This window comes from Lagenorhynchus albirostris, chromosome 8 (genome assembly GCF_949774975.1).
Source record: "Lagenorhynchus albirostris chromosome 8, mLagAlb1.1, whole genome shotgun sequence".
NCBI classification, from domain to species: domain Eukaryota; kingdom Metazoa; phylum Chordata; class Mammalia; order Artiodactyla; family Delphinidae; genus Lagenorhynchus; species Lagenorhynchus albirostris.
This window is the reverse complement of record NC_083102.1, coordinates 23,121,851-23,145,703: the sequence shown is the minus strand read 5'-3', so window position 1 is coordinate 23,145,703 and position 23,853 is coordinate 23,121,851. Positions and strand designations below refer to the sequence as shown.

Sequence of the window (23,853 nt, the reverse complement as noted above, 5' to 3'; positions counted from 1 at the left end):
CCCCTTGGGCGAATCCTCCCTCAGCCTGGGGTCAGCTGGGGAGCAGGGAGTGGGAGGCGGGGGCACTGGCCGCCTGGGAAGCATTCCCAGCTGCTGAGCCATTGCCCACGGCTGGTGCGGCTGCCAGCAGTGAGCTCAGCTGTTCTGGCCAGTCATGGATTCCAGCCTTTGAGCGGGCCCCCTCCCCGCCAGTGAGCAGCACCCTCCTCCTCCAGCTCTGGCTTGGACCAAGCACACCCTAACCCCTGCACCCCTTCCCAGGAGTGACCTGCGGCCGCCTCAGCATTCCTCCCATTAGAAGGGCTGGGTTCTGGGTGGCTGGAGAGAAGAACTCATCCTCTCCAAACAGGCCCTTCAGTGCCTCCATTTCCCCAAGGGGGAAGTCAGGGAGGAGAGAGAGTCTTATGCTCTGAGGCTGTTGTGGGAAGTGCCTGGAGACTTAGGACTTCAGGGCAGCTGTGAGGAGGCCTTTGAGGCGATGGGTCAGAAGCATGTGTGGGACGGGGACTGCCCACCCGGAGGCAGCTGGGATGAGGCAGGAGAGGTCTGCGAGGGATGCCCTCACAGGGGTTTGGTGTTAAGGGTCGGTGCTGGGGCCTGGTAGGCAGGAGGCCGGCTGGCAGGGCTGGTGCCAGGCTGCGTCAGCTGGGGCAGAAAGCCCTCATTGTTGGTGCTTGGAAGGGCTGCCGTGCCTCTAAACAGCGATGGGCATCCCAGCTGATGGGCTATAACATCGGGGGTCAGCAGGAACCTGGCTGATCAGGGGCCTAGGGCTGCATGGGAGGGAGTGTGAACCCACAGCCCATGAGGGTGTTGGATGAGCAAATGCTCTGTATGCTGGCTGACTGCTTCCCCTAGTCATCGCCTCCCTCCGCCATCTCTCCAGGCCTCTGTCCTGACTGGGAGGCCTGGGACCCTAACCAGCCTGTGGAGAACGCCCGGGAGGCCATGCAGCAGGCGGATGACTGGCTCGGGGTGCCCCAGGTACACTGGCAGACGGGGCGGTGGGAGAGTAAAGGGGCCAGAGGGCCAAGGGTGGAGTTGGGTCTATAAGGGTACCTGGTCAGGATGTGGGTGAGAACCGGGGTTCCTGGCTAAGGAGGGCATCCTCTAACATCCTTCCTCCTCATGGCAGGTGATTGCTCCCGAGGAGATTGTGGACCCCAACGTGGATGAGCATTCTGTCATGACCTACCTGTCCCAGTTCCCCAAGGCCAAACTCAAACCTGGTGCCCCTGTTCGCTCCAAGCAGCTGAACCCCAAGAAGGCCATTGCCTACGGACCTGGTATGTACTGAGCCCTAACAGCCCTCCCCGGGCAGCTGGGCACAGGCTAGGATGGATCTCCCTAAACTCTCTGGCTCTGCCTTCCGCCCCTCAGGCATTGAGCCCCAGGGCAACACCGTGCTGCAGCCCGCGCACTTCACCGTGCAGACAGTGGATGCTGGCGTGGGCGAGGTGCTGGTCTACATTGAGGACCCCGAGGGCCACACCGAGGAGGTATGGAGAGGCCATTGGGGGTTGGACAGAGACCACAGGCCAACAACTGGAGTGGCCTGGAGATGGCTGCCAGAGCTACCCTCTATGCTGGAGATGGGGGACGCCTCACCATGGGGGCTGCAGGAGCTGTGGGCTCAGGAGGGGCTCTAACTGCCAATCTTTTCCCTTCCCAATAGGCAAAGGTGGTTCCCAACAACGACAAGGACCGCACCTACGCTGTCTCCTACGTGCCCAAGGTCGCCGGCTTGCACAAGGTATCTCCCTATAGGCCCCCCCCCGCCCCCGTCTTCCCCATTCCATTCACATCCTTGGCTCTGCTGAATGGACCCCTGTCTCAGCTCGCACCCCGCCCCACCCCCGTGCACCGGCCACCCGCCTCCCACCCTCCTTGGCTCTGCTCTGCTCCTCCACCCCCTCTCAGAGCTGCTCTCCTCTAAAAGCTTACCTTTGGCCTCTGACCCCCAGGTGACCGTGCTCTTTGCTGGCCAGAACATCGAACGCAGCCCCTTTGAGGTGAACGTGGGCATGGCCCTGGGGGATGCCAACAAGGTGTCAGCCCGTGGTCCTGGCCTGGAGCCCATGGGCAACGTGGCCAACAAACCCACCTACTTTGACATCTACACCGCGGGTGAGGACGGCCCCCTTACACCCGACACCCCCTGACTGGGCGTGGGGCGTATGCATGGGGGCCTGGGGCAGAGTCCCAGCCAGAGGGCAGTGGTCTCAGGGTGAGGGAGCCCCAAGCAGAATGAGGGCTGATGGCCATTGTCGCAACAGGGGCCGGCACTGGTGATGTTGCCGTGGTGATCGTGGACCCGCAGGGCCGGCGAGACACAGTGGAGGTGGCCCTGGAGGACAAGGGCGACAGCACGTTCCGCTGCACGTACAGGCCTGTGATGGAGGGACCCCACACGGTGCACGTGGCCTTCGCCGGTGCCCCCATCACCCGCAGCCCTTTCCCTGTCCACGTGGCAGAAGGTAAAGGCCCTCCACCCATCCGCATGATCCCCTCCCCGACTCCAGGACACAGAGAGCGTTGCCACCGAATTCCGCGCTGAGGATTTACGGGAAATGATGCACTACCTCCAGGGGCGGGTGGGGAGCCATCTGAAGGCTTAAAATGGGCAGAAGAGCAAGCCAAGGGGTGGGGCTCTCGAGAGCTCGTCTGTCCATCCCCTGCCCCCAAGGAGGCTCAGGAGGCCGCAGTGAAGGATACCAGACAGGGACCACTGTGGAAGGGTTGAGGGGGAAGCGACAGGGCCACGTGGGTGGGGGGCATTTACGTGAGCACCTGTACGCCAGGCCCCCCCCAGTGACCCCCCACTTGGTTCTCTCTTTGCCATTCAGAGCCCCTGCCGCCGCTCGCCCCCTCAGTGCCCATCGTCCACCAGGCCAGGAGAGTGGCGCCACGTTAGTACACTCCAGTGGAGGCGGGGCCGGGCATGGCCATAGCTGACTGGCCTCACCTGTGCTGTGTGGCATGGCCCAAGCGGTGTGGAATCGCCCCCCCTTCTGTGGCATTCTGTGACAGGCCCCAAGTTCTGCGCCTTTGCCTATGTTCTGTGGCAGATCTAGTTTCTTTGCCACTTGCCTGATGATTTCCGTGATATGAGACCTCCGTTCCGTGCCATTGCCTGTGTTCCGTGGCAGGCTCCGGGTTCCGTGCCGTTGCCTGTTCTGTGGCAGTACCCGGATTCTCTGCCGTTGTCTGTGTTCCGTGGCAGGCCTGGATTATATGTTGTTGCTTGTTTGGTGGCAGCCGTGGGTTCCATGCCATTTTATGGGTTCCGTGGCAGGCTGAGATCACTGTTCTTCGGCCTGTGTTCAGTAGCAAAGTCTGGGTTCATTGCCACTAGCAGTGTTCTGTGGCAGGCTGACTTTCATGCATTGCCTGGGATCTGTGGCAGGCTTCCGGTTATATGCATATCTCTTGTTCCATGGTGTTCTGAGTGTTTTGTGGCATGACTTAGTTCCTAAAGCTGCTATGGTGGCTCTGAGAAGGCTCAGATGGCTCTAGGTGGGTGGCCTTGGGGTAGGTGAAAGGTCCTTCCCTGTCTCTCTTTGCTCCAGTCTCTGCTCAGGCTCTGCCCTGCCTGTGTCCCAAGCGACACTGACTCCAAGGAGCCTGGTGGGGAGGGTTTCTTGTGAGCAGCCTGATGAGGGGGGCTGGGGGCACCGTGGCCAGCTCCCTGCCCAGCATGGTCTCGGCAGCCATGGTTGTGTCGGGGGCACCAGGGAGCACGGGGGAGGGTTGCATGAGGCCATGGCCTGTGCCTGGGGGGCGTCAGGAGGACTGTGCACAGCGAGGTGGGGGATGAGAGGTGAGGGCTGAGGCTCTGTCTAGGGCCCCTCGGCGCCCCCAGCCTCACCTCTCTTCTCTCTCCCAGCCTGTAACCCCAACGCCTGCCGCGCCTCTGGGCGGGGCCTGCAGCCCAAGGGCGTGCGTGTCAAAGAGGTGGCTGACTTCAAGGTGTTCACCAAGGGTGCTGGCAGCGGGGAGCTCAAGGTCACAGTCAAGGGACCAAGTGAGTGCCAGGGGGCCGTGGTGGGAGTCGGGGCACAGGGGGGAAATACAGCCAGTGGTTCTGAGCCCCTGAGGGCAGTGATGGTCAGCACCACGCCCCCCCGGGGGGCTCCAAAGAGACACTGACCGGAGGCTCCCTGGGACCTTAGGCACATTGTCTGACCTCTGCCTCAGTCTCCCAGTGTGCAAGCTGGGAATGCTGCTCTCGCCGGTGTGCTGCCCTGGGCTGTTACACAGTGCCTACCAGCAGCAGTATCCTCGGGCTGGACCTGGGTCCCAGGGGTCCCGGAGGGGACTGAGCAGCTGGGACTCGCAGAGCATTGACCCCCCACTTCCCACACCTCCTCAGAAGGCACAGAGGAGCCGGTGAAGGTGCGGGAGGCTGGGGACGGTGTGTTCGAGTGCGAGTACTACCCCGTGGTGCCTGGCAAGTACGTGGTGACCATCACATGGGGCGGCTATGCCATTCCCCGCAGGTAAGCACCATGCGGCCCCCGTGCCTCCAGGTCTGGGCCCTCAGAGGGTGGGAGAGGGAGGCGGGCTGCCTGGGACTCTGAGGGAAGGGAGGGGGACGAGTACCTCTGGTGGGGGCAGCTCCCGGCGTGGACACCAGCTCCCTCTTTGCCCAGCCCCTTTGAGGTGCAGGTGAGCCCAGAGGCAGGAGTGCAGAAGGTGCGGGCCTGGGGTCCCGGCTTGGAAACTGGCCAGGTGGGCAAGTCAGCCGACTTTGTGGTGGAGGCCATTGGCACGGAGGTGGGGACGCTGGGTAAGTGGCTGGGGTGGTGACAGGTGGGAAGTGGGGGGTGACTGGGGTCAGGAGGTGGGAGTGATAGCGAGTGTCGAGATGAGACTGGGAGATGGGACGTGGGTGATCAGGGTGGTGACGCCGGGAGAGCGATGCCCCGGGGACCTGCCTGAGTATCCAAGTTGCTTCTTGTGCCCTCTGACCCTCCCCATCTTTCATCTAGGCTTCTCCATTGAGGGCCCTTCACAGGCCAAGATTGAGTGTGATGACAAGGGAGATGGCTCCTGCGACGTGCGGTACTGGCCCACAGAACCAGGGGAGTACGCCGTGCACGTCATCTGCGACGATGAGGACATTCGAGACTCGCCCTTCATTGCCCACATCCAGCCAGCTCCACCCGACTGCTTCCCGGACAAGGTGGGGGTCCCAGCTCCTGCGGGCCTGGGACAAGGTGAACAGGCCCTCCTCCAGTCCCCAACACAGCCCTCTGGTCTTGCCCCTGCGCAGGTGAAGGCCTTTGGGCCCGGCCTGGAGCCCACTGGCTGCATCGTGGACAAGCCAGCAGAGTTCACCATTGATGCCCGTGCTGCTGGCAAGGGAGACCTGAAGCTCTATGCCCAGGTGGGGTGTTGCCCCATCTCTGTGCCCCTCGCCGCTGTAGCAGGGACCCTGGGGGGTGGGGGGGCAAGTTAGAGAAAGGGGCCTCCAGGCATCACAGGACTGATTCTCGTGGATCCATTAGAACTATGAAAAATTTAACGTTTTGTGTTTTCTTATTGATGATAATCTTAAAAACATATTTTACCAAATGTATATTTTTGTACTAATAATTTGCAATTGAAAGATGATTTGACTGAGTAAGACATTGGTTTCTCACAGTGGTGTCCACTGACCCCTAGAGGTTAATGAATATGTTCTTGGGTCCAAGAGGATGATTTCTTCTTTAAAAGGTTATTTATTCAATTTTAGGAACATTGATTTAGCTGAGCGTTTCCCCTGACAACACATTTCAGAGACCTAGGCTGGGAGACCAGGCCACACAGATGGTCTAGAGCCTGGCCTCGCTGTTCCCAGGGTGCGCCCTGGCTACCAGAGCTTGTGGCACTAGGCTGTCCCGGTCTGAGGTCTGTGGCTGGGCGGGGCCTGTGAGTGGGTTGGCGGTGAGTAAGGAGGATGGCCCACAGCCAGCAGAGGGCGCTGGTGCTCTAGGAGTCCGGGGCACTCCAAGAACCTTGCTTTGGGTGACGCCCACAGGACGCAGAGGGCTGCCCCATTGACATCAAGGTCATCCCCAACGGCGATGGTACCTTCCGCTGCTCCTACGTGCCCACCAAGCCGATTAAACACACCATCATCATCTCCTGGGGAGGTGTCAACGTCCCCAAGAGCCCCTTCCGGGTATGTCCTTTGCTCCCTGCCCCATGCCCACTGCCAGGGGCCCCAGAGGGAGGGCGGAACCTCACGCAGGAGATGTTGGCTGTCCCTGGGTCCTGTCATCGCTCCCCACCTCAAGGCCCCTGCGAAGATGCTAAAACTGGTCCTGCTAAGGCTGGGCTCAGAAGTGCTGGGGAAAGGGATAGACCTTGAGGAAGGGGCACCGTGCTGACCATCGACTCTTCCCCACAGGTAAACGTGGGAGAGGGCAGTCACCCCGAGCGGGTGAAGGTGTACGGCCCTGGCGTGGAGAAGACAGGCCTCAAGGCTAATGAGCCCACCTACTTCACGGTGGACTGCAGCGAGGCGGGGCAAGGTGCCCTGAGGACCAGGGAGTGGGGCGGGGCCGGTCAGGGTCTGGGTGGGAGGCACTGGTACCCTCCACCTGGTCCCAGCTGTAGGGGGACTGGTCAAGTGCAGGAGGTCGTTGAGCCCCCCGCTCATGGCCTCGTGCCTGCCTCCCCTCAGGCGATGTAAGCATTGGCATCAAGTGTGCCCCTGGCGTGGTGGGCCCTGCAGAGGCTGACATCGACTTTGACATCATCAAGAATGACAATGACACCTTCACAGTCAAGTACACACCTCCAGGGGCCGGCCGCTACACCATCATGGTGTTGTTTGCCAACCAGGTACCCTACGCTTGGGTTTTGGTTGTCACGGCTGGCTGCACACCCCACCCTGCCCCGGCCCACATCTCAGTCAGCAGCTTAAGAGGCAGTCGTTTGGGGACAATCCTACAGCCGTTGATTGCGCACTTCCTATGTGTAGGCAGCGTGCCTCAGAGGAAACAAAGGGCACTTTTTCAGAGACTGCTCGTGTCCACCCTGACCAAGCTTTTTCTCCCTCCAGGAGATCCCTGCCAGCCCCTTCCATATCAAGGTGGACCCATCCCATGATGCCAGCAAGGTCAAGGCTGAGGGCCCTGGGCTGAACCGCACAGGTAGGTGTCTGAGTCGGGGCTGGGCTGGGCTGGGGGTGGGGCTGGGTGGCCGCCAGCCCCTCACCACCATCTCGGGGTGACTCCCCAGGTGTGGAAGTTGGGAAGCCCACTCACTTCACGGTGCTGACCAAGGGAGCCGGCAAGGCCAAGCTGGACGTGCACTTTGCCGGGGCTGCCAAGGGAGAAGCTGTGCGAGACTTTGAAATCATCGACAACCACGACTACTCCTACACTGTCAAGTACACGGCCGTGCAGCAGGTGTGTCCGCCCCCTCCATGCTCCACCCGTCCCGGCTATGGGGTCGTGGGTCTCCTTCCTTCAGTCTCACAGGGCCCGCTCTGCATGCAGCCTCCCAGATCTTGCCCTTTCCTGCCTTCCATCCTCTCTCGCTGTGGATCTCTGAGCCCCTGGTCCACATCGGCCAAAGGCATGTCGCCAGGCTGTGCCAAGCCACCCAGTTCTGACCTCCTGTTGTACCCAATAGGGCAACATGGCAGTGACAGTGACCTATGGTGGAGACCCTGTCCCCAAGAGCCCCTTTGTGGTGAATGTGGCACCCCCGCTGGACCTCAGCAAAGTCAAAGTTCAAGGCCTCAACAGCAGTAAGTGGGGCAAGAGCTGCCCTGGGAGTGAGGAGAGCTGGGGGGGGGCGGTGGGTTGCAGTCTCTGCTCACGGTGTCCCTTGCCGTCTACACAGAGGTGGCTGTGGGACAAGAACAGGCATTTTCTGTGAACACACGAGGGGCTGGCGGTCAGGGCCAGCTGGACGTGCGGATGACCTCACCCTCCCGACGACCCATCCCCTGCAAGCTGGAGCCCGGGGGTGGAGCTGAAGCCCAGGCTGTGCGCTACATGCCCCCTGAGGAGGGGCCCTACAAGGTGGACATCACCTACGATGGTCACCCGGTGCCTGGCAGCCCCTTCGCCGTGGAGGGTGTCCTGCCCCCTGACCCCTCCAAGGTGAGGAAATAGGGGCTGGTGGGAGCTGGGAGTTCGGGGCTTCTAGCGAAGATGGGTAAGTCACAGGGGCAGAGGCCAGAGGGCCTTACGTCCTGGAGTGAGCATAGCCGGGGACCCAGGGCCGAGGCAGTCCCCCACCTCAGGACCTGCCTTTGAGACTGCTTAGTGTTTGTTTGGTTTTGATTTTTGTATTTTTATTGAAGTATAGTTGATTTATAATGTTGTGTTCATTACTGCTGTACAACAAAGTGATTCAGTTATACATATATGTACATAATTTTTTTAATATTCTTTTCCATTAGGGTTGGTCGTAGGATTTTTTTTTTTTTTTGGCCGCACTGAGCAGCATGTGGGATCTTAGGTCCCTGACCAGGGATCAAACCTGTGCCCCCTGCAGTGGAAGCACAGTGTCCTAACCACTGGATGGACAGGGAAGTCCCTGTCACAGGTTATTGAATATAGTGCTCTGTGCTATACAGTAGGACCTTGTTGTTTATCCATCCTACATATAAAAGCTTATATCGAGACAGCTCAGCTATTAAAAGCCTGGCCTTGGATCCGACCTGGGCTTCAATCCCAGGTCCACCAGCTGCGACAAATTATTTAATTATCTCTCTACCTGCGTTTCCTCGCCTGGAATTGTTATAAGGACTCAGCCTGTGGTAGCTGCTACAATTGAAAGCGCTTAGCTGATCTGAGAGCCATGAAGGCCTCGTGGGCGAGGTCAGGTGTAGGTAATCCACACACCTGTTCCTTCTTTTAGGTCTGTGCTTACGGCCCTGGTCTCAAGGGCGGGCTGGTAGGCACGCCAGCGCCCTTCTCCATCGACACCAAGGGGGCGGGCACGGGTGGCCTGGGGCTGACCGTGGAGGGCCCCTGCGAGGCCAAGATCGAGTGCCAGGACAATGGCGATGGCTCGTGTGCTGTCAGCTACCTGCCCACGGAGCCGGGCGAGTACACCATCAACATCCTGTTTGCCGAAGCCCACATCCCCGGCTCGCCCTTCAAGGCTACCATCCGGCCCGTGTTCGACCCAAGCAAGGTGCGGGCCAGTGGTCCAGGCCTGGAGCGCGGCAAGGCTGGCGAGGCAGCCACTTTCACTGTGGACTGCTCGGAGGCGGGCGAGGCGGAGCTGACCATCGAGATCCTGTCGGACGCCGGCGTCAAGGCCGAGGTGCTGATCCACAACAATGCCGACGGCACCTACCACATCACCTACAGCCCCGCCTTCCCCGGCACCTACACCATTACCATCAAGTATGGCGGGCACCCCGTACCCAAATTCCCCACCCGCGTCCATGTGCAGCCCGCTGTCGACACCAGTGGAGTCAAGGTCTCGGGACCCGGTGTGGAGCCCCACGGTGAGTGAGAGAGGAGCCTGGAGCTGGTCGCATCGCCAGTCAGGGAGGGAGGGAAGCGGGGCTGAGGGCTTGTCGGGGGTGGGGGGAGGGAGGGCTTTGGGGCAGCGCTGAGTCTTTAGGGCTCAGATACCCCAGAAGAAGGCGCCTGAGCCAAAGGCAGGACGCGGAGCTTCACCTCTGGTCTTGTGGCAAAATTGCATTTTCCTGGGGAGATTCGCAACTTTCACCAGCTGATCTGAGAAAGCTAAGAACCTTGCTCTCCATGGTACAGAGGGAAAGCTTTGGGGTTGAGGGTGACAAGAGTCAGGAGACAGTTCAGCTCAGCTCGGTGCCTGTGAGTTACCATCTGCTGGGGGCCAGACCCTGGGCTAGGCACGGCGGGGTGTGCAGAGGAACCTAAGACCCAGACCCGCCCTCAAGGGGCGCACAGCCTGGTGGGGAGACTCAGGTGAACAGAGTGTCAGTATGTGGTGAGGTAAGCAAAGGCAGGGGCAGTGGGAGGCGGGGCCCGGAGCTCGTAGGGCCCAGGGGGGCAGGGCTCAGGCTGGGGAGCAGCAGGTGGGGAGGGGGAGAGGCCTCGGAGTGGGGGAGGGAGGGCGCGCTGGGGTGAGCAGCTGTGTGAAGGCTGCCCCCAACCTATGCTGAGCTCTCGTCTCCTGGGAGCCAGGTGTCCTGCGTGAGGTGACCACTGAGTTCACTGTGGACGCAAGATCCCTGACAGCCACGGGTGGGAACCACGTGACGGCTCGCGTGCTCAACCCCTCGGGCGCTAAGACGGACACCTACCTGACAGATAACGGGGATGGCACCTACCGAGTGCAGTACACGGCCTACGAAGAGGGTGAGGGGCTGGGCTGAGCGGGGACGGTGGGGATCTGATGCCGGCATTTTCGGGGGTTGGGGAGGTAGGGGCCTCGCACACCCTGACTTGCACCGTGTGGCTGGCTTCCAGGAGTGCATTTGGTGGAGGTGCTGTATGATGACGTAGCTGTGCCCAAGAGCCCCTTCCGAGTGGGCGTGACTGAGGGCTGTGACCCCACTCGCGTCCGGGCCTTTGGGCCAGGCCTGGAGGGTGGCTTGGTCAACAAGGCTAACCGCTTCACTGTGGAAACGAGGTATTCCTCCCTCCGCCTTTCCTAACCTTGACCCTGATCCCAGCCACCTGGCCTCCCCCTTCATCCTTCTGTGTGTGCCTCATCCCCAGCCTATCCCCTGTCAAGGGTGCAAAGCTCCCCCAGTGTCCCAACCCCTGTAGCTGGGCCCTTCTCAGCTGGGCCCCCAGCCCCCATTCAGCTTCTCCATCCGCACTCACTGGCCCTAGCGGAGCTGATATAGGGGTGTCATCTTGTAGGGGAGCTGGCACTGGGGGCCTAGGCCTAGCCATCGAGGGCCCGTCGGAAGCCAAGATGTCCTGCAAGGACAACAAGGATGGTAGCTGCACCGTGGAGTACATCCCTTTCACCCCTGGAGACTATGACGTCAACATCACCTTCGGGGGCCGGCCCATCCCAGGTGTGCACGGAGTGGGTGGGACTCAGGGAGGGCAGCAGGAGGCCTGCTCATCGAGAGAGAAACTGGAAGGAAGTCGGGTGTGGGGACTCATCCCTAGAGCAGGAAAGCCCCGAGCCCAGCCGGCAGGGAGGACGTGGAGCAGGCAGGCGCTGCAGTCACGGCCAAGAGGCAGGGCGGTGCGTGCAGTTCGTTCCCAGAGGTCCAGCACTGGTGTCTTGGCCCTTTGTCTGGAGCGCCAGACCTCGTGCGTTCGGTCACTCAGACACAGTGCAAGCCTCTGTCGCTGGCTCAGCAAGGACAGCCTCTCACACCCTCTCCTTCTCACTGTCTGCAAAGCAAGGAACCCCCCTGCCCTCCTGCATGGCCGAGTTGCTCAGGGCAGGGGTAGGGGTGGGGAGGGCGGGGTTATGTCTTCAATCATCACGTAACTCGGGCCTGCTGAAATTGGACATTTCTCTTCCTTATCTAATTTCACGCTGGCAAAAATGCATTTTCTGTTACAGATACTCCACTTTTAACATTTTATTAATTTAGGAAGGCCTTCTTCCAGGCTTGTGGTCTAAATAAGTGGATTTGCCCAGCCGCAGTCCGTAGCCAAGCAGCCAAGCTTAGTTTCCTTGTTTACATTTTCTTAGCAAGTCCCTAAGCGTTTGCACATTTGGTCTGGTCTCCCTGGGGCATTTCAAAGGCAGGGAAGGCGTCCTCCTCCTCCTCGTTCCTCGTTCCTCGGTGTTAGGTAGACCCTCCTGGGCAGGTGGGTAGGGGCTGATGTCCCTCTCCTTGCAGGGAGTCCATTCCGGGTGCCAGTGAAGGATGTGGTGGACCCTGGGAAGGTGAAGTGCTCCGGCCCAGGGCTGGGAGCTGGTGTCAGGGCCCGGGTACCCCAGACCTTCAAGGTGGACTGCAGCCAAGCTGGCCGGGCCGCCCTGCAGGTGGCCGTGCTGAGCCCCACAGGTATGGAATGTCTGGGGCAGGGTGGAGGGAGGCAGAAGTGATGCCAAGAGGCTTTGCTGACCCTGATCCCCTTGCCCAGGTGTGGCTGAGCCTGTGGAGGTGCGTGACAATGGAGATGGCACCCATACTGTCCACTACACCCCAGCCACCGACGGGCCCTACACAGTCGCTGTCAAGTACGCCGACCAGGAGGTGCCACGCAGGTGAGGCCCCCCTTTGGGCTCCTGTGCTGTGCTGAGCTCTGGGGAGCTCCCACCAGGGCCGCACCTGCAGGGCCACTGCAGGGCCCTGGAAACACCCCTCCTACTTGTCTTCGCCTCATCCCGTCTCTGCTGCCCCATCCCGCTCTTCCTCAGGGCCCCCTGCCTGTCTCCACCCTGGAGGTGGCACAGCCCCAGGGGCTCTCCTCTGGCTGGGCTGTCCCCCCATGTAGATACAAAATTTACAAAATTAGTGCCTTGGGAAAAGGCACCATGTAGCTACAAAAAGGTGCGAGAGGGCAGCCTCCTGCATCCTCCTCTTTAAACAATTCACGGCATCTTCCTGGAGAATGGAGAAGAAATGCTCAGGCTTTGTCAGGGGCACAGCTGTGTGACCCTCCCCCAGACTCAGGCTGTGACCTGGTCCCTCCTCCCTGCCAGGAGTCATCTCCCCTGCTCATGAATGTGGGGAGGACTCCAGGCCCCAAACGAGACGGGATTCCCTTTGCCCCAGAGCTTGAGCCAACTGTCCATCCCTTCTGCCCCTCAAGCCCCTTCAAGATCAAGGTGCTTCCAGCCCACGATGCCAGCAAGGTGCGGGCCAGTGGCCCCGGGCTCAATGCCTCTGGCATCCCTGCCAGCCTGCCTGTGGAGTTCACCATCGATGCCCGGGATGCTGGGGAGGGCTTGCTCACTGTCCAGATCCTGGTGAGTCCATGTGCCGCCCCCCTCTCAGCTGAGGCTCTGGGCACAGGCTGGCCTTGACCTCTGTTCCTCCCCCAGGACCCTGAGGGTAAGCCTAAGAAGGCCAACATCCGAGACAATGGGGATGGCACGTACACCGTGTCCTACCTCCCGGACATGAGTGGCCGGTACACCATCACCATCAAGTATGGCGGCGATGAGATCCCCTACTCGCCCTTCCGCATCCACGCCCTGCCCACTGGGGACGCCAGCAAGTGCCTGGTCACAGGTGGGCACTCACCCCGCCTCCCCGCCCCTCCCCCCACCCCCCACCCCCCCATCCTGAGCACTGCGTGGCTTACACTCTTCTCCATTTCCAGTGTCCATCGGAGGCCACGGCCTGGGTGAGTGCCCCTTCTCCTCTCTTTCTGCTGTGGGCTGAGGTGGTGGGAGAGCGGGAAACTGCGGGGGAACTGCGGGGGGCTGGGCACAGGCCCGCGGACCCCTGACCGGACATTCCTGTGTGGCAGGTGCCTGCCTGGGCCCCCGCATCCAGATTGGGGAGGAGACGGTGATCACGGTGGACGCCAAGGCAGCAGGCAAGGGGAAGGTGACGTGCACGGTGTCCACGCCGGATGGGGCAGAGCTTGACGTGGATGTGGTTGAGAACCACGACGGCACCTTCGACATCTACTACACAGCGCCCAAGCCGGGCAAGTACGTCATCACCATCCGCTTTGGAGGCGAGCACGTCCCCAACAGTCCCTTCCACGTGCTGGTAAGCTCCGCGGCCACAGTGGGACTAGGGCGGCTGGGGAGGTGGGCCGGGCCCTCTTAGTGGTAGCAGGGGATCCCAGAACCTGTCCCCACGTCTGATGGATCCGGGACCCAGAGTGCCCCAGAGTCGAGTCTTTGCTTTCCCTGCAGCCTCCCAACCCAGGAGGTGAGCACAGCCCTGCTTCTGGCCCCTCTGGTGGTTGGTCAGCTCTCTCTGGTGGAACTTGCCGTGTTCCTTCTGACCCCCGGGCCCACTGTCCCTCTACATCTCCCCAGGGTGGCCCTGCAGGACGATGAAGCCCTCCAGAGGGTAGAGCACCCAAGATATCCATCCTGCCCTGTGGGCAGCCCGGGACTTCAGGTCCCTGGGCCATTCTCTGCGTCAGCTCATGGTCACTCGAGCTGGCGTGTACCGGCTTGCTGCGTCCTGTGCCCTCCCGCGCCTGGCTTCCCAGGCGTGTGACTCCATGCCCCGCGTGGAGGAGCGCTCTGACTCTGAGCGGCTGCACAGGCCCAGTACCTACCCCGCACACTGGGTACTGCCACCTCCCACCCGGGCCACACCTCGCCCCCCTCCTCCTCTTCCTTCATTTCTTCTCTTCTTCAGGGGCCAGGACTGGGGCATGGTTTGGGGTCATCTTGGGGGAGCAGGCGGGAGTCAGGCTGGGCAGACGGATCCCCAGGCTGGGCGCGGCACCTCTTCTCTTGCAGCTGACATGCCTCTCCTGCCCTCTGGCTTCACCATTAACCATCTTTTTCTTTGCTCATTTGCTGACTTCAGTCATGGCTCAGGCCAAGCTCCCCAGGCCTTCCCCAGCCAATGACTGTTCCCTCTCACCTGCCACAGGCCACAGAGGAGCCAGTGGTGCCCGTGGAGCCAATGGAGTCCATGCTGAGACCCTTCAACCTGGTCATCCCCTTCACTGTGCAGAAAGGGGAGCTCACAGGTACTGCCCCGGGGCCCTGAGGCATGAGGGCTCAAAAGGAGGACACCTGCGTCCAGGCCCAGCTCCTTCTTTAGAGATGAAAGCTGGGGCCCAGAGCAGGGAAGCAAGCTACCCAGGGTCACACAGCAAGTTGGGCAGAGCTGGAACTCAGACTCCAGCTTTCTGTCTCCCAGGTCAGGGTTCATCCTGATGCTCCAGGCTGTCTCCTGGTGCCTGACCTCTGGGGTAGAAGCAGAACCACACAGGAGTGGGAACCTGGGACAGCAAAGGGGGTTGAGGTAGGAGAAACTGGGGTCCCCCACTTAACCCTCTGCCTGGCAGGGGAGGTGCGGATGCCCTCTGGGAAGACCGCCCGGCCCAGCATCACTGACAACAAGGATGGCACCATCACGGTGAGGTACGCACCCACCGAGAAAGGCCTGCACCAGATGGGGATCAAGTATGACGGCAACCACATCCCTGGTGAGTCGGGGGCCAGGCTGGGCTTGGCTGGGCTGAGAGGAGCCCATAGTGACTTCACCCTCATCTGCCTTCTTTCAACAAATCTTTATTGAGCACCTGCTGTGTGCAGACACCATGTGAGGCCTGGGAAGTCTGGTGCCCTGGTGGGAGGCCCCTGTGGCAGAGATGCAGGGCTCAGCAGGGAGCCTGTGGGGAGGTGCAGGGGCCGAGGTGGGCTCAGGCAGCTCCTGTCCTCACTATTGACCCAGCCCCCTTTCTCCGACCACCCCCAGGGAGCCCCCTGCAGTTCTACGTGGATGCCATCAACAGCCGCCACGTCAGTGCCTATGGGCCAGGCCTGAGCCATGGCATGGTCAACAAGCCGGCCACCTTCACCATCGTCACCAAGGATGCTGGGGAAGGTGAGGGGAGCTGGGTGGGGGCAGCCAGTGCAGGGGTGAGGGCAGGACCTCTGATCTCAGCCCGTCCTCCACCCACAGGGGGTCTGTCCCTGGCCGTGGAGGGCCCGTCCAAGGCAGAGATCACCTGCAAGGACAACAAGGATGGCACCTGCACCGTGTCCTACCTCCCCACGGCACCTGGAGACTACAGCATCATCGTGCGATTTGACGACAAGCACATTCCGGGGAGCCCCTTCACAGCCAAGATCACAGGTGGGTGGACGTGTGGGCACACAGCCTGCCACACACACCCCAGCACACAACGGATGTGCAAGCCCAGCATGTTCAAGTAAGTCACCGGGGCGTTAGGGTAGGGCCCCCTCGAGGTGGAAGAGGTCATTTTTGGATAAATGTAAGGAACACTCTATCCTCTAGAGCAGGTGAGAAACATCCAGCCACCCTTTGAAAACAAATCTTGTTGAGTTTTTTAAGTCAGGGTACTGATAATCCCTTTTGATAGATGAGAAAGCCAGCAGGCCCAGAGGGGCTAAGCAACTTGATCAGAGCCACACAGCGGGAAAGGGGTATGGGCTGTCTGGCCCAGTCTAGTTTTTTGGTTCCATGCAATCAATGACTCAGGATTTACATTCGTGTAAATTAGGGATTTAACCCATTCAGGACTGGGGCATCCCCAGGGGAGCTGGGTGTGAATGGAGACTGCGCTCTCCCTGGTCTCTCTGTGCCTCTGGGTGGTCCCCAGACTCTGTTGAGTCCAGCAGGGGCTGCCAGGAAGTCTCCTGATCTCCATGAGGGCAGGGCCTGCCTGGAGTCACACTGCCTGACATGCCAACTCTCCCCCAGGTGATGACTCAATGAGGACGTCACAGCTGAACGTGGGCACCTCCACGGATGTGTCACTGAAGATCACCGAGAGTGACCTGAGCCTGCTGACTGCCAGCATCCGCGCCCCCTCGGGCAACGAGGAGCCCTGCCTGCTGAAGCGCCTGCCCAACCGGCACATTGGTGAGCACGGGGGCCACGGGAGGGGCCCGGCGGGGTGGGGGGAGCGAGGAAGGCGGGGGCAGCCGCAAAGGAACACGGCCAGGCCCAGGGCTCCATTCATGCCTGACCTCCCTCCCAACAGGCATCTCCTTCACCCCCAAGGAGGTTGGGGAGCATGTGGTGAGTGTGCGCAAGAGCGGCAAGCACGTCACCAACAGCCCCTTCAAGATCCTGGTGGGACCGTCTGAGATCGGGGATGCCAGCAAGGTGCGGGTCTGGGGCAAGGGCCTGTCCGAGGGACACACGTTCCAGGTGGCGGAGTTCATCGTGGACACTCGTAATGCAGGTGCTTCTTGCCCCAGAGACCCCTCATTTCAGCTTGTGCCACCAGTGACGACTAGTCCTTTCCTGCCCCGTGCCCCTTGGCCGTACACTCCTCCCTGAACTTCCTGGCCCAGTCTCTGCTGAGATTCACATTCTGGGGCCCCTCTGGGGAGAGTGAATGTCCCCATGTCACTTCTCCCATGTTTCAGAGAAAGCTCAGCTTTACTGAGTTTGTCTCTCCGTTGCTCACTAGAACCCAAGAGGCCTGCCTTAGGAATTTTCCAGACTACCTATCCCCGACCCTCTGGGTCAGTGCCTGGCTCACCCCTTCTCCTCCTGCTGAGGCATCTTTTGTTAGTGGTTGATACACCTTGGGTGCCTGTTCTGGACGGAGCCTGTAGTTTGGGGAGGGGAGAGCAGAACAGCAGTGGGGACTGAGGGAGACGTGTCCCTTGTTCCCCGCTAGGTTATGGGGGCCTGGGGCTGAGTATTGAAGGCCCTAGCAAGGTGGACATCAACTGTGAGGATATGGAGGACGGCACATGCAAAGTTACCTACTGCCCCACGGAACCCGGCACCTACATCATCAACATCAAGTTTGCCGACAAGCACGTGCCTGGTAAGGCGCTGAGCTGCTGCTGGGACAGGCCAGGAGGCCAGCGACGAGTGATCTGAGACGCCCGACCCTCCCTTTCTCCCCTACAGGAAGCCCCTTCACGGTGAAGGTTACAGGCGAGGGCCGCATGAAGGAAAGCATCACCCGGCGCAGGCAGGCGCCGTCCATTGCCACCATCGGCAGCACCTGTGACCTCAACCTCAAGATCCCAGGTGGGAGGCAGGAGCCGGGGGGTGGGGGCGGGAGCAGGGCAATGGGGAAGGCCCAGGGCCCGCCCCCACGGTCTCTGTCCTGCTGGCTCGTTTCTTACCTTCCTCCCCGCCTTGGGCTCCATGCGTCGCACAGGGAACTGGTTCCAGATGGTGTCGGCCCAGGAGCGCCTGACGCGCACCTTCACGCGCAGCAGCCACACGTACACCCGCACAGAGCGCACGGAGATCAGCAAGACTCGGGGCGGGGAGACCAAGCGTGAGGTGCGGGTGGAGGAGTCCACCCAGGTTGGCGGAGACCCCTTCCCCGCCGTCTTCGGGGACTTCCTGGGCCGGGAACGCCTGGGCTCTTTTGGCAGCATCACCCGGCAGCAGGAGGGTGAGCAGGGCGGGGCTGGGGTCTTCACAGGGAGGCTGGGCTCTCCGTCCCTCGGGACAAGAGGGGGCGGCTGTTGGTCTGAGTGGAGGAGGGGGTTTTACGGAGGGAGGGAGGGAAGGGCCAGGGCCAGGAGCAGCCCCCGTGTCGCCCTGACATTCCCCACCTGCTGCAGGTGAGGCCAGCTCTCAGGACATGACCGCACAGGTGACCAGCCCGTCAGGCAAGACGGAAGCCGCAGAGATCGTGGAGGGAGAGGACAGCGCGTACAGTGTGCGCTTTGTGCCCCAGGAGATGGGGCCCCACACGGTCACCGTCAAGTACCGCGGCCAGCATGTGCCAGGCAGCCCCTTTCAGTTCACCGTGGGGCCACTGGGTGAAGGCGGTGCCCATAAGGTGCGAGCTGGAGGCACAGGGCTGGAGCGAGGGGTGGCCGGCGTGCCAGGTAAGGGGCAGGGGGCCAGGGCGGGGGGCGGGGGCAGGGCAGCCACCAGGGTGGACCATGGTGCTGAGGAGCTGCCCCTGTCCCGTTTCCATCTGCAGCCGAGTTCAGCATCTGGACCCGAGAAGCGGGTGCTGGGGGCCTGTCTATTGCTGTGGAGGGTCCCAGCAAGGCGGAGATCGCATTTGAGGACCGCAAAGATGGCTCCTGTGGGGTCTCCTATGTTGTGCAGGAACCAGGTGGGTGTCCACCACGGGGCTGGGCCCGCCTGACCTTCCAGACTGGGTTTCTGCTCGCCCAGGCAGGAGATGGGGCTACTGAACCAACTCTTCACCTGGGCTGCCGCTCTTTCTCTGCCCTGTCTCCCTCCACCCCACACTCCTGGGAATGCACGTCTGTCTCCAGAGCTGAGCCCCGACCCAGGAGCTTGTTCTGGGATGAGGCCAGGGTGGAGGGGGTTCCACCCTGCTGTCCCCAGTCCTGGGGCCTGTGCTGACTGGCCTTCCCTCCCCAGGTGACTATGAAGTCTCCATCAAGTTCAACGATGAGCACATCCCAGACAGCCCTTTTGTGGTACCCGTGGCCTCCCTCTCAGACGACGCTCGCCGTCTCACTGTCACTAGCCTCCAGGTGTGTGCCTGGGGGCCCCTTTGCCACCCTGAGAGATGGGCAGAAGTAGAGGATGGCAGGCCCATGTGGCCAGGGACTTAGCGGTGACCTTGGAAGGTCCAGACAGACAGATGTCCCCTCTCTCCCAGTGTCTGTACAGCAGGGGGCTCCATTCCCCCTTCCAGCTGCCCCTCAGGAGCCCTTGTGCCTCTCCTCCCCTGTCCCCTACCCCTACTCTAGAACTGGGCTCTGTGCCCCAATCTTCACCTCCCCTGGGAGCCTCCCCATCGGCCCACCTCCCCCATCGAGTGCCCCCAGGGCAGTCTAGGCCACACCCCTCTTTCCTCATCCCAGCTACCGTTTGCAGTCCACACACAGCACCGTCCTAGCACTGGCTTCTCTGCTGACAGGCCTGCTTTATGGTTTCTGGGTCTTACCTCCTCAACCAGGACAGGGCACATCATGTGTCGTCCCCACCATGCCCAGCCACAGCCAGGTGGCCCCACCTCATAGCAGGTGGATGCTAAGGCCACAGACCCTGCCTCCACCTCCCATCACAGCCCTGTTCAGAGCCTCCCTGAGCTGGGCTGGGCGTGCAGTGAGATCAGTGCCGGGCTGCAGAGACGAGCCCTCCAGACCCTGCCAGGAGTCTGAGCACCCTCTGTGGCCTCTGCAGGAGACGGGGCTCAAGGTGAACCAGCCGGCGTCCTTTGCGGTGCAGCTGAACGGTGCGCGGGGCGTGATTGATGCCAGGGTGCACACGCCCTCGGGTGCGGTGGAGGAGTGCTACGTCTCCGAGCTGGACAGTGGTGAGCTGGCCCTCTCCCTGCCAGGCTGGGACTTTCTGGGAAGGGGAGGGAAGGACAAAGGCTCACCCACCAACGTCTGACCCACAGACAAGCACACCATCCGTTTCATCCCCCATGAGAATGGCGTCCACTCCATTGACGTCAAGTTCAACGGTGCCCACATCCCTGGCAGTCCCTTCAAGATCCGAGTTGGGGAGCAGAGCCAGGCTGGGGACCCAGGCTTGGTGTCAGCCTATGGTCCTGGGCTCGAGGGAGGCACTACAGGTGAGTGCCTGGGGCTGGGGAGGAGGGGTGGACATTGGTCTGCCCCAGAGGCGGGGCAGCGCTGATGAGACCTGCTCCGGGGAGCCTGGGCCCATCCCAGTTCTGGGCCCCAAGCCCTTCCTGTCTACACCCTTGCTACCTCTCTGGTCCCCAGGAGTGTCATCGGAGTTCATTGTCAACACCCTGAATGCGGGCTCGGGGGCCTTGTCTGTCACCATCGACGGCCCCTCCAAGGTGCAGCTGGACTGTCGGGAATGTCCTGAGGGCCACGTGGTCACTTACACTCCCATGGCCCCTGGCAACTACCTCATTGCCATCAAGTATGGTGGCCCCCAGCACATTGTGGGCAGCCCCTTCAAGGCCAAAGTCACAGGTGAGAGTCCTGGGTGGGGGAAGGTCCCTCCAGCCCATTCCATACTGGCTGGCTCCAGTGGCCATTCACATCCGGGTCATATGCCCCAAACATCGGGGTCAGGTTACCAGGAATAAAGTGGGCCTGGCTTTACACGTCACCCCATTCTCCACGTGGACTCATGTACATCATTTAAAAAAATCAAGTCCTTGCTCTTTATCGTCCATCACTTGACTAACCTTTTCCCTGCGGCGGCTCCCCAAGCTTTCGCTTAACTTTCTGCCCTCCTCTTCCCACATTTCTGGCTTCCAAGAAGACAGAGCTCAGTAAAGGTTCAGCTAGCTTTCCTTTTGGAAGCTGTGTGAAGGATTAGTTGGATACATGTTCCTTTTCAAAGCAGGACTCTACCCTGTGACTTGGGGTCCCAGGCAAAGCCCAGAAGTCGGGTGTGGGGGGAGCCATCGAGGCTCCAGACCTCGAGATAACCCTGCCCCGGAGCCGTTTGGAACGGGCTGCCACTCCTAGCACGCTGCATCTGAGGAAGGGGACGCGGGGCTGTCAGCGCCGGCACACGGCCTACCGCCTGGGGAAGAGCAGGCCTCTGACTAGGCTCGTGGCCACCCACTCTGCCTCTCAGGTCCCCGGCTGTCTGGAGGCCACAGCCTTCACGAAACATCCACGGTCCTGGTGGAGACTGTGACCAAGTCGTCCTCAAGTCGGGGTTCCAGCTATAGCTCCATCCCCAAGTTCTCCTCAGATGCCAGCAAGGTGGTGACACGGGGCCCTGGGCTGTCCCAGGCCTTTGTGGGCCAGAAGAACTCGTTCACCGTGGACTGCAGCAAAGCAGGCAGGCAGCGGGGGGAAAGGGGGCAGACCCCCAGGGTGGGCAGGTGCGCGGGAACGTGGGCCCAAGGGCCTGGGGTGAGCCTGACCCTCGCTCCCTCTCTCTCCAGGCACCAACATGATGATGGTGGGTGTGCACGGGCCCAAGACCCCCTGTGAGGAGGTGTATGTGAAGCACATGGGGAACCGGGTGTACAACGTCACCTACACCGTCAAGGAGAAAGGGGACTACATCCTCATCGTCAAGTGGGGCGACGAAAGTGTCCCTGGAAGCCCCTTCAAAGTCAATGTGCCCTGAATCCCAGAAGTGCCTCCCCCGGCCTCGGCCCCCACCTCTGGCCACACACACTCACAGACACACACACACACACAAATAGGCCACACCCAGATGCACGCACGCAGAATCAGACACCACAAACACCTGCCCTGGGGGTGGAAGGAGTGGCACTGCCCCCCTCCCTGCCCCCCCGGGTTGGAAGGCCTCGTCCGTCTCAGGGCAGTGTCCCTGCCTCAGACGTGACATGAGGGCGAACTGGAGGTTGGGGGGCCAGGGAAGCCCTGAGTTTTCTGGCGGGGCTGAGGCCAGTGGGGGAGCACGTGTCTGGGGGTGTCTGCATGTGTGAGAGAGGTCGCCCTCAAACTGCACTGCCAGCGGGGCCTCCTTGCCACTGAGGACTGCATCCGGCCCCGCTGGTGGCCACAACCCCAGAGCGTTAAGGACTTGGAAGAGAAAGCACAATCGCAGGAGAAAATGGACCCAGCAGCAGCAGGCTTGGTGCGTGTCCTGGCCCCGGGCAATTGAGATCCCAGCCAGGCTTCCTGGGGGACTGATTTCTCTTTTTTTTTTTAAGATTGCACAGCTCTGCCCCATGGGGGGCTTTTTTTTTACACACTGCGAGGCCCAGCTTTCTGGGGGGCTTTTGCACATGTCATGCGGCTCAGCTGGGAGCCGTTTAGGTGGAAAACAAATAAAGTGCGGCCTGTCGCAGAGGCCTGGCTGTTCCTTGTGTGTGTGCTCCCCACGGCTGGCCACCAGGCCCTGGGAGGCAGAGGCTGGCTGCCTCTCCCCTGGAGGACTGAGTCAGGTCAAGGGGGAGGGCCTGGGGCAGAGAGCAGCCCCCTCTGGGCCATCTGTTTGGGGAGGTCTGGAATGTTGACAGAATGCTTGAAAGGGGCTGGGGGGGCATGCCAGGGATGTGGGCTTGGTCCTCAGATTCCTGGAGAGCTGGTGGGTGGGAGAGGGAGGTGGACACTATGTTCTAGAAGACTGCCCTAGGACCACCAGGAGGCCAGTTTCCACTCAGCCTGATCTCAAGGATGTTCTCAAAATTTTTAGGACCTTAAAACAGCACTGGCTCAAGCAGGAATGCTCCTCACCCAGCAGGCAGGCACAAACCCAGGAACCTTTCACTCCAGCCAGGTCCTGGGTCAAAGCTGGGCCTGCTCCCTCCCCACCTCCAGCCCTGACCTGGCTTAGGTCCTCCCTCCTGAACTGGCCCCTCCACTAGCCTTCCTGGCCCACCAGCCAGCTCCCTCCAACTAGCCCTCCACACTGCAGCCAGAGGGCGGGGTCACATCACAGGGACTATGGCCCTCTCTGGCCCAGGGCCCTTCTGTGGCTCCCTTCTCTCCAGGCTAGTCTACGTGTCCTAACAAGGCCTCCAAGGCCTATAGGTTCAGACACCAGCCTTCCTACCCATTCATTCAAAAAGCCCCCCAGGGGCTTCCCTGGTGGCGCAGTGGTTGAGAATCTGCCTGCTAATGCAGGGGACACGGGTTCGAGCCCTGGTCTGGGAGGATCCCACACGCCGCGGAGCAACTAGGCCCATGAGCCACAACTACTGAGCCTGCGTGTCTGGAGCCTGTGCTCCGCAACAAGAGAGGCCGCGATGGTGAGAGGCCCGTGCACCGTGATGAAGAGTGGCCGCCGCTTGCCACAACTAGGGAAAGCCCTCGCACAGAAACGAAAACCCAGCACAGCAAAAATTAATTAATAAACTCCTACCCCCAACATCTTAAAAAAAAAAGGCCCCCAGCCCCCAGTCGGGCACTGTGCCCATTCCTCACTGCACCCTCCACCTCTAACCCTCTCCACAACCTCTAGTTTCCCAGGCAGCCGCGCTGCAGTTTGGGACTCTGCCCAGGAACACCCTTGCCTCTCCACCCTCCTCATCTTCCTGGCCAACACGAAGCTTTCCCAAACCCCTTCCTGTCCTCCCAGACCTGCCCCCCAGCTCTCATACTGACCTGGGGCACATCTCTGGCTGCATTTACTACCCTCATCCGTGACCTTGTATCTGAGGGTCGGTCTCCCTCACCAGACTGTGCTCCCTGGGCGGTCCGATACAGACAAGTGTGACCAATGAGTAAATGAGCAACTGAGTAGCCAGAGCAGGGCAAAGCAGCATTTCACTCAACTGATCCCCCAACTCTAACTCATCCCAGACATTTCGGCACGTGGTGGGTAGGCCAAAGAAAACTCAACAGACGTGGCCTGGCTCCAAACACCCCCTCCCCCCGCCTCTTCACTCAATAGGCTGTCTGCCTCCTGGCTCCTCTTTAAGTTTCTTCTTACCTTTCCCCTGCAAGACTCTTCTAGGGCCCACTTTCTTCTGTAGGTCTACCTCC

The 23,853-nt window shown here is 61.0% G+C and overlaps 1 protein-coding gene across 4 annotated transcripts in view; it reads left to right on the top strand.

The window, feature by feature from the left end:
• FLNC (filamin C) overlaps positions 1–22,215 on the top strand; it is a 28,044-nt gene extending 5,829 nt beyond the window's left edge. The window contains exons 3-48 of one of the 4 annotated variants that reach the window (XM_060156731.1): positions 887–984; positions 1,136–1,286; positions 1,381–1,499; positions 1,676–1,753; positions 1,965–2,127; positions 2,277–2,477; positions 3,887–4,024; positions 4,373–4,499; positions 4,653–4,789; positions 4,992–5,185; positions 5,276–5,389; positions 6,023–6,166; positions 6,395–6,518; positions 6,671–6,831; positions 7,052–7,142; positions 7,231–7,400; positions 7,627–7,744; positions 7,840–8,102; positions 8,866–9,463; positions 10,131–10,304; positions 10,416–10,578; positions 10,815–10,975; positions 11,762–11,929; positions 12,009–12,132; positions 12,681–12,837; positions 12,913–13,102; positions 13,194–13,217; positions 13,344–13,591; positions 14,046–14,126; positions 14,438–14,537; positions 14,859–14,999; positions 15,272–15,400; positions 15,479–15,652; positions 16,241–16,402; positions 16,524–16,727; positions 17,172–17,324; positions 17,411–17,533; positions 17,667–17,909; positions 18,082–18,351; positions 18,450–18,587; positions 18,863–18,978; positions 19,634–19,766; positions 19,854–20,030; positions 20,185–20,403; positions 21,020–21,229; positions 21,336–22,215. In XM_060156731.1, coding sequence (XP_060012714.1) covers positions 887–984; positions 1,136–1,286; positions 1,381–1,499; positions 1,676–1,753; positions 1,965–2,127; positions 2,277–2,477; positions 3,887–4,024; positions 4,373–4,499; positions 4,653–4,789; positions 4,992–5,185; positions 5,276–5,389; positions 6,023–6,166; positions 6,395–6,518; positions 6,671–6,831; positions 7,052–7,142; positions 7,231–7,400; positions 7,627–7,744; positions 7,840–8,102; positions 8,866–9,463; positions 10,131–10,304; positions 10,416–10,578; positions 10,815–10,975; positions 11,762–11,929; positions 12,009–12,132; positions 12,681–12,837; positions 12,913–13,102; positions 13,194–13,217; positions 13,344–13,591; positions 14,046–14,126; positions 14,438–14,537; positions 14,859–14,999; positions 15,272–15,400; positions 15,479–15,652; positions 16,241–16,402; positions 16,524–16,727; positions 17,172–17,324; positions 17,411–17,533; positions 17,667–17,909; positions 18,082–18,351; positions 18,450–18,587; positions 18,863–18,978; positions 19,634–19,766; positions 19,854–20,030; positions 20,185–20,403; positions 21,020–21,229; positions 21,336–21,523 — 7,559 coding nt within the window. In that variant the 3' untranslated portion in view covers positions 21,524–22,215. Of the gene's footprint in view, positions 1–886; positions 985–1,135; positions 1,287–1,380; positions 1,500–1,675; positions 1,754–1,964; positions 2,128–2,276; positions 2,478–2,846; positions 2,910–3,886; positions 4,025–4,372; positions 4,500–4,652; positions 4,790–4,991; positions 5,186–5,275; positions 5,390–6,022; positions 6,167–6,394; positions 6,519–6,670; positions 6,832–7,051; positions 7,143–7,230; positions 7,401–7,626; positions 7,745–7,839; positions 8,103–8,865; positions 9,464–10,130; positions 10,305–10,415; positions 10,579–10,814; positions 10,976–11,761; positions 11,930–12,008; positions 12,133–12,680; positions 12,838–12,912; positions 13,103–13,193; positions 13,218–13,343; positions 13,592–14,045; positions 14,127–14,437; positions 14,538–14,858; positions 15,000–15,271; positions 15,653–16,240; positions 16,403–16,523; positions 16,728–17,171; positions 17,325–17,410; positions 17,534–17,666; positions 17,910–18,081; positions 18,352–18,449; positions 18,588–18,862; positions 18,979–19,633; positions 19,767–19,853; positions 20,031–20,184; positions 20,404–21,019; positions 21,230–21,335 lie in introns of all 4 variants that reach the window. The other 3 variants (XM_060156729.1, XM_060156730.1, XM_060156728.1) reach the window with 3 other exon arrangements.
• The last annotated feature ends 1,638 nt before the right edge of the window (positions 22,216–23,853 follow it).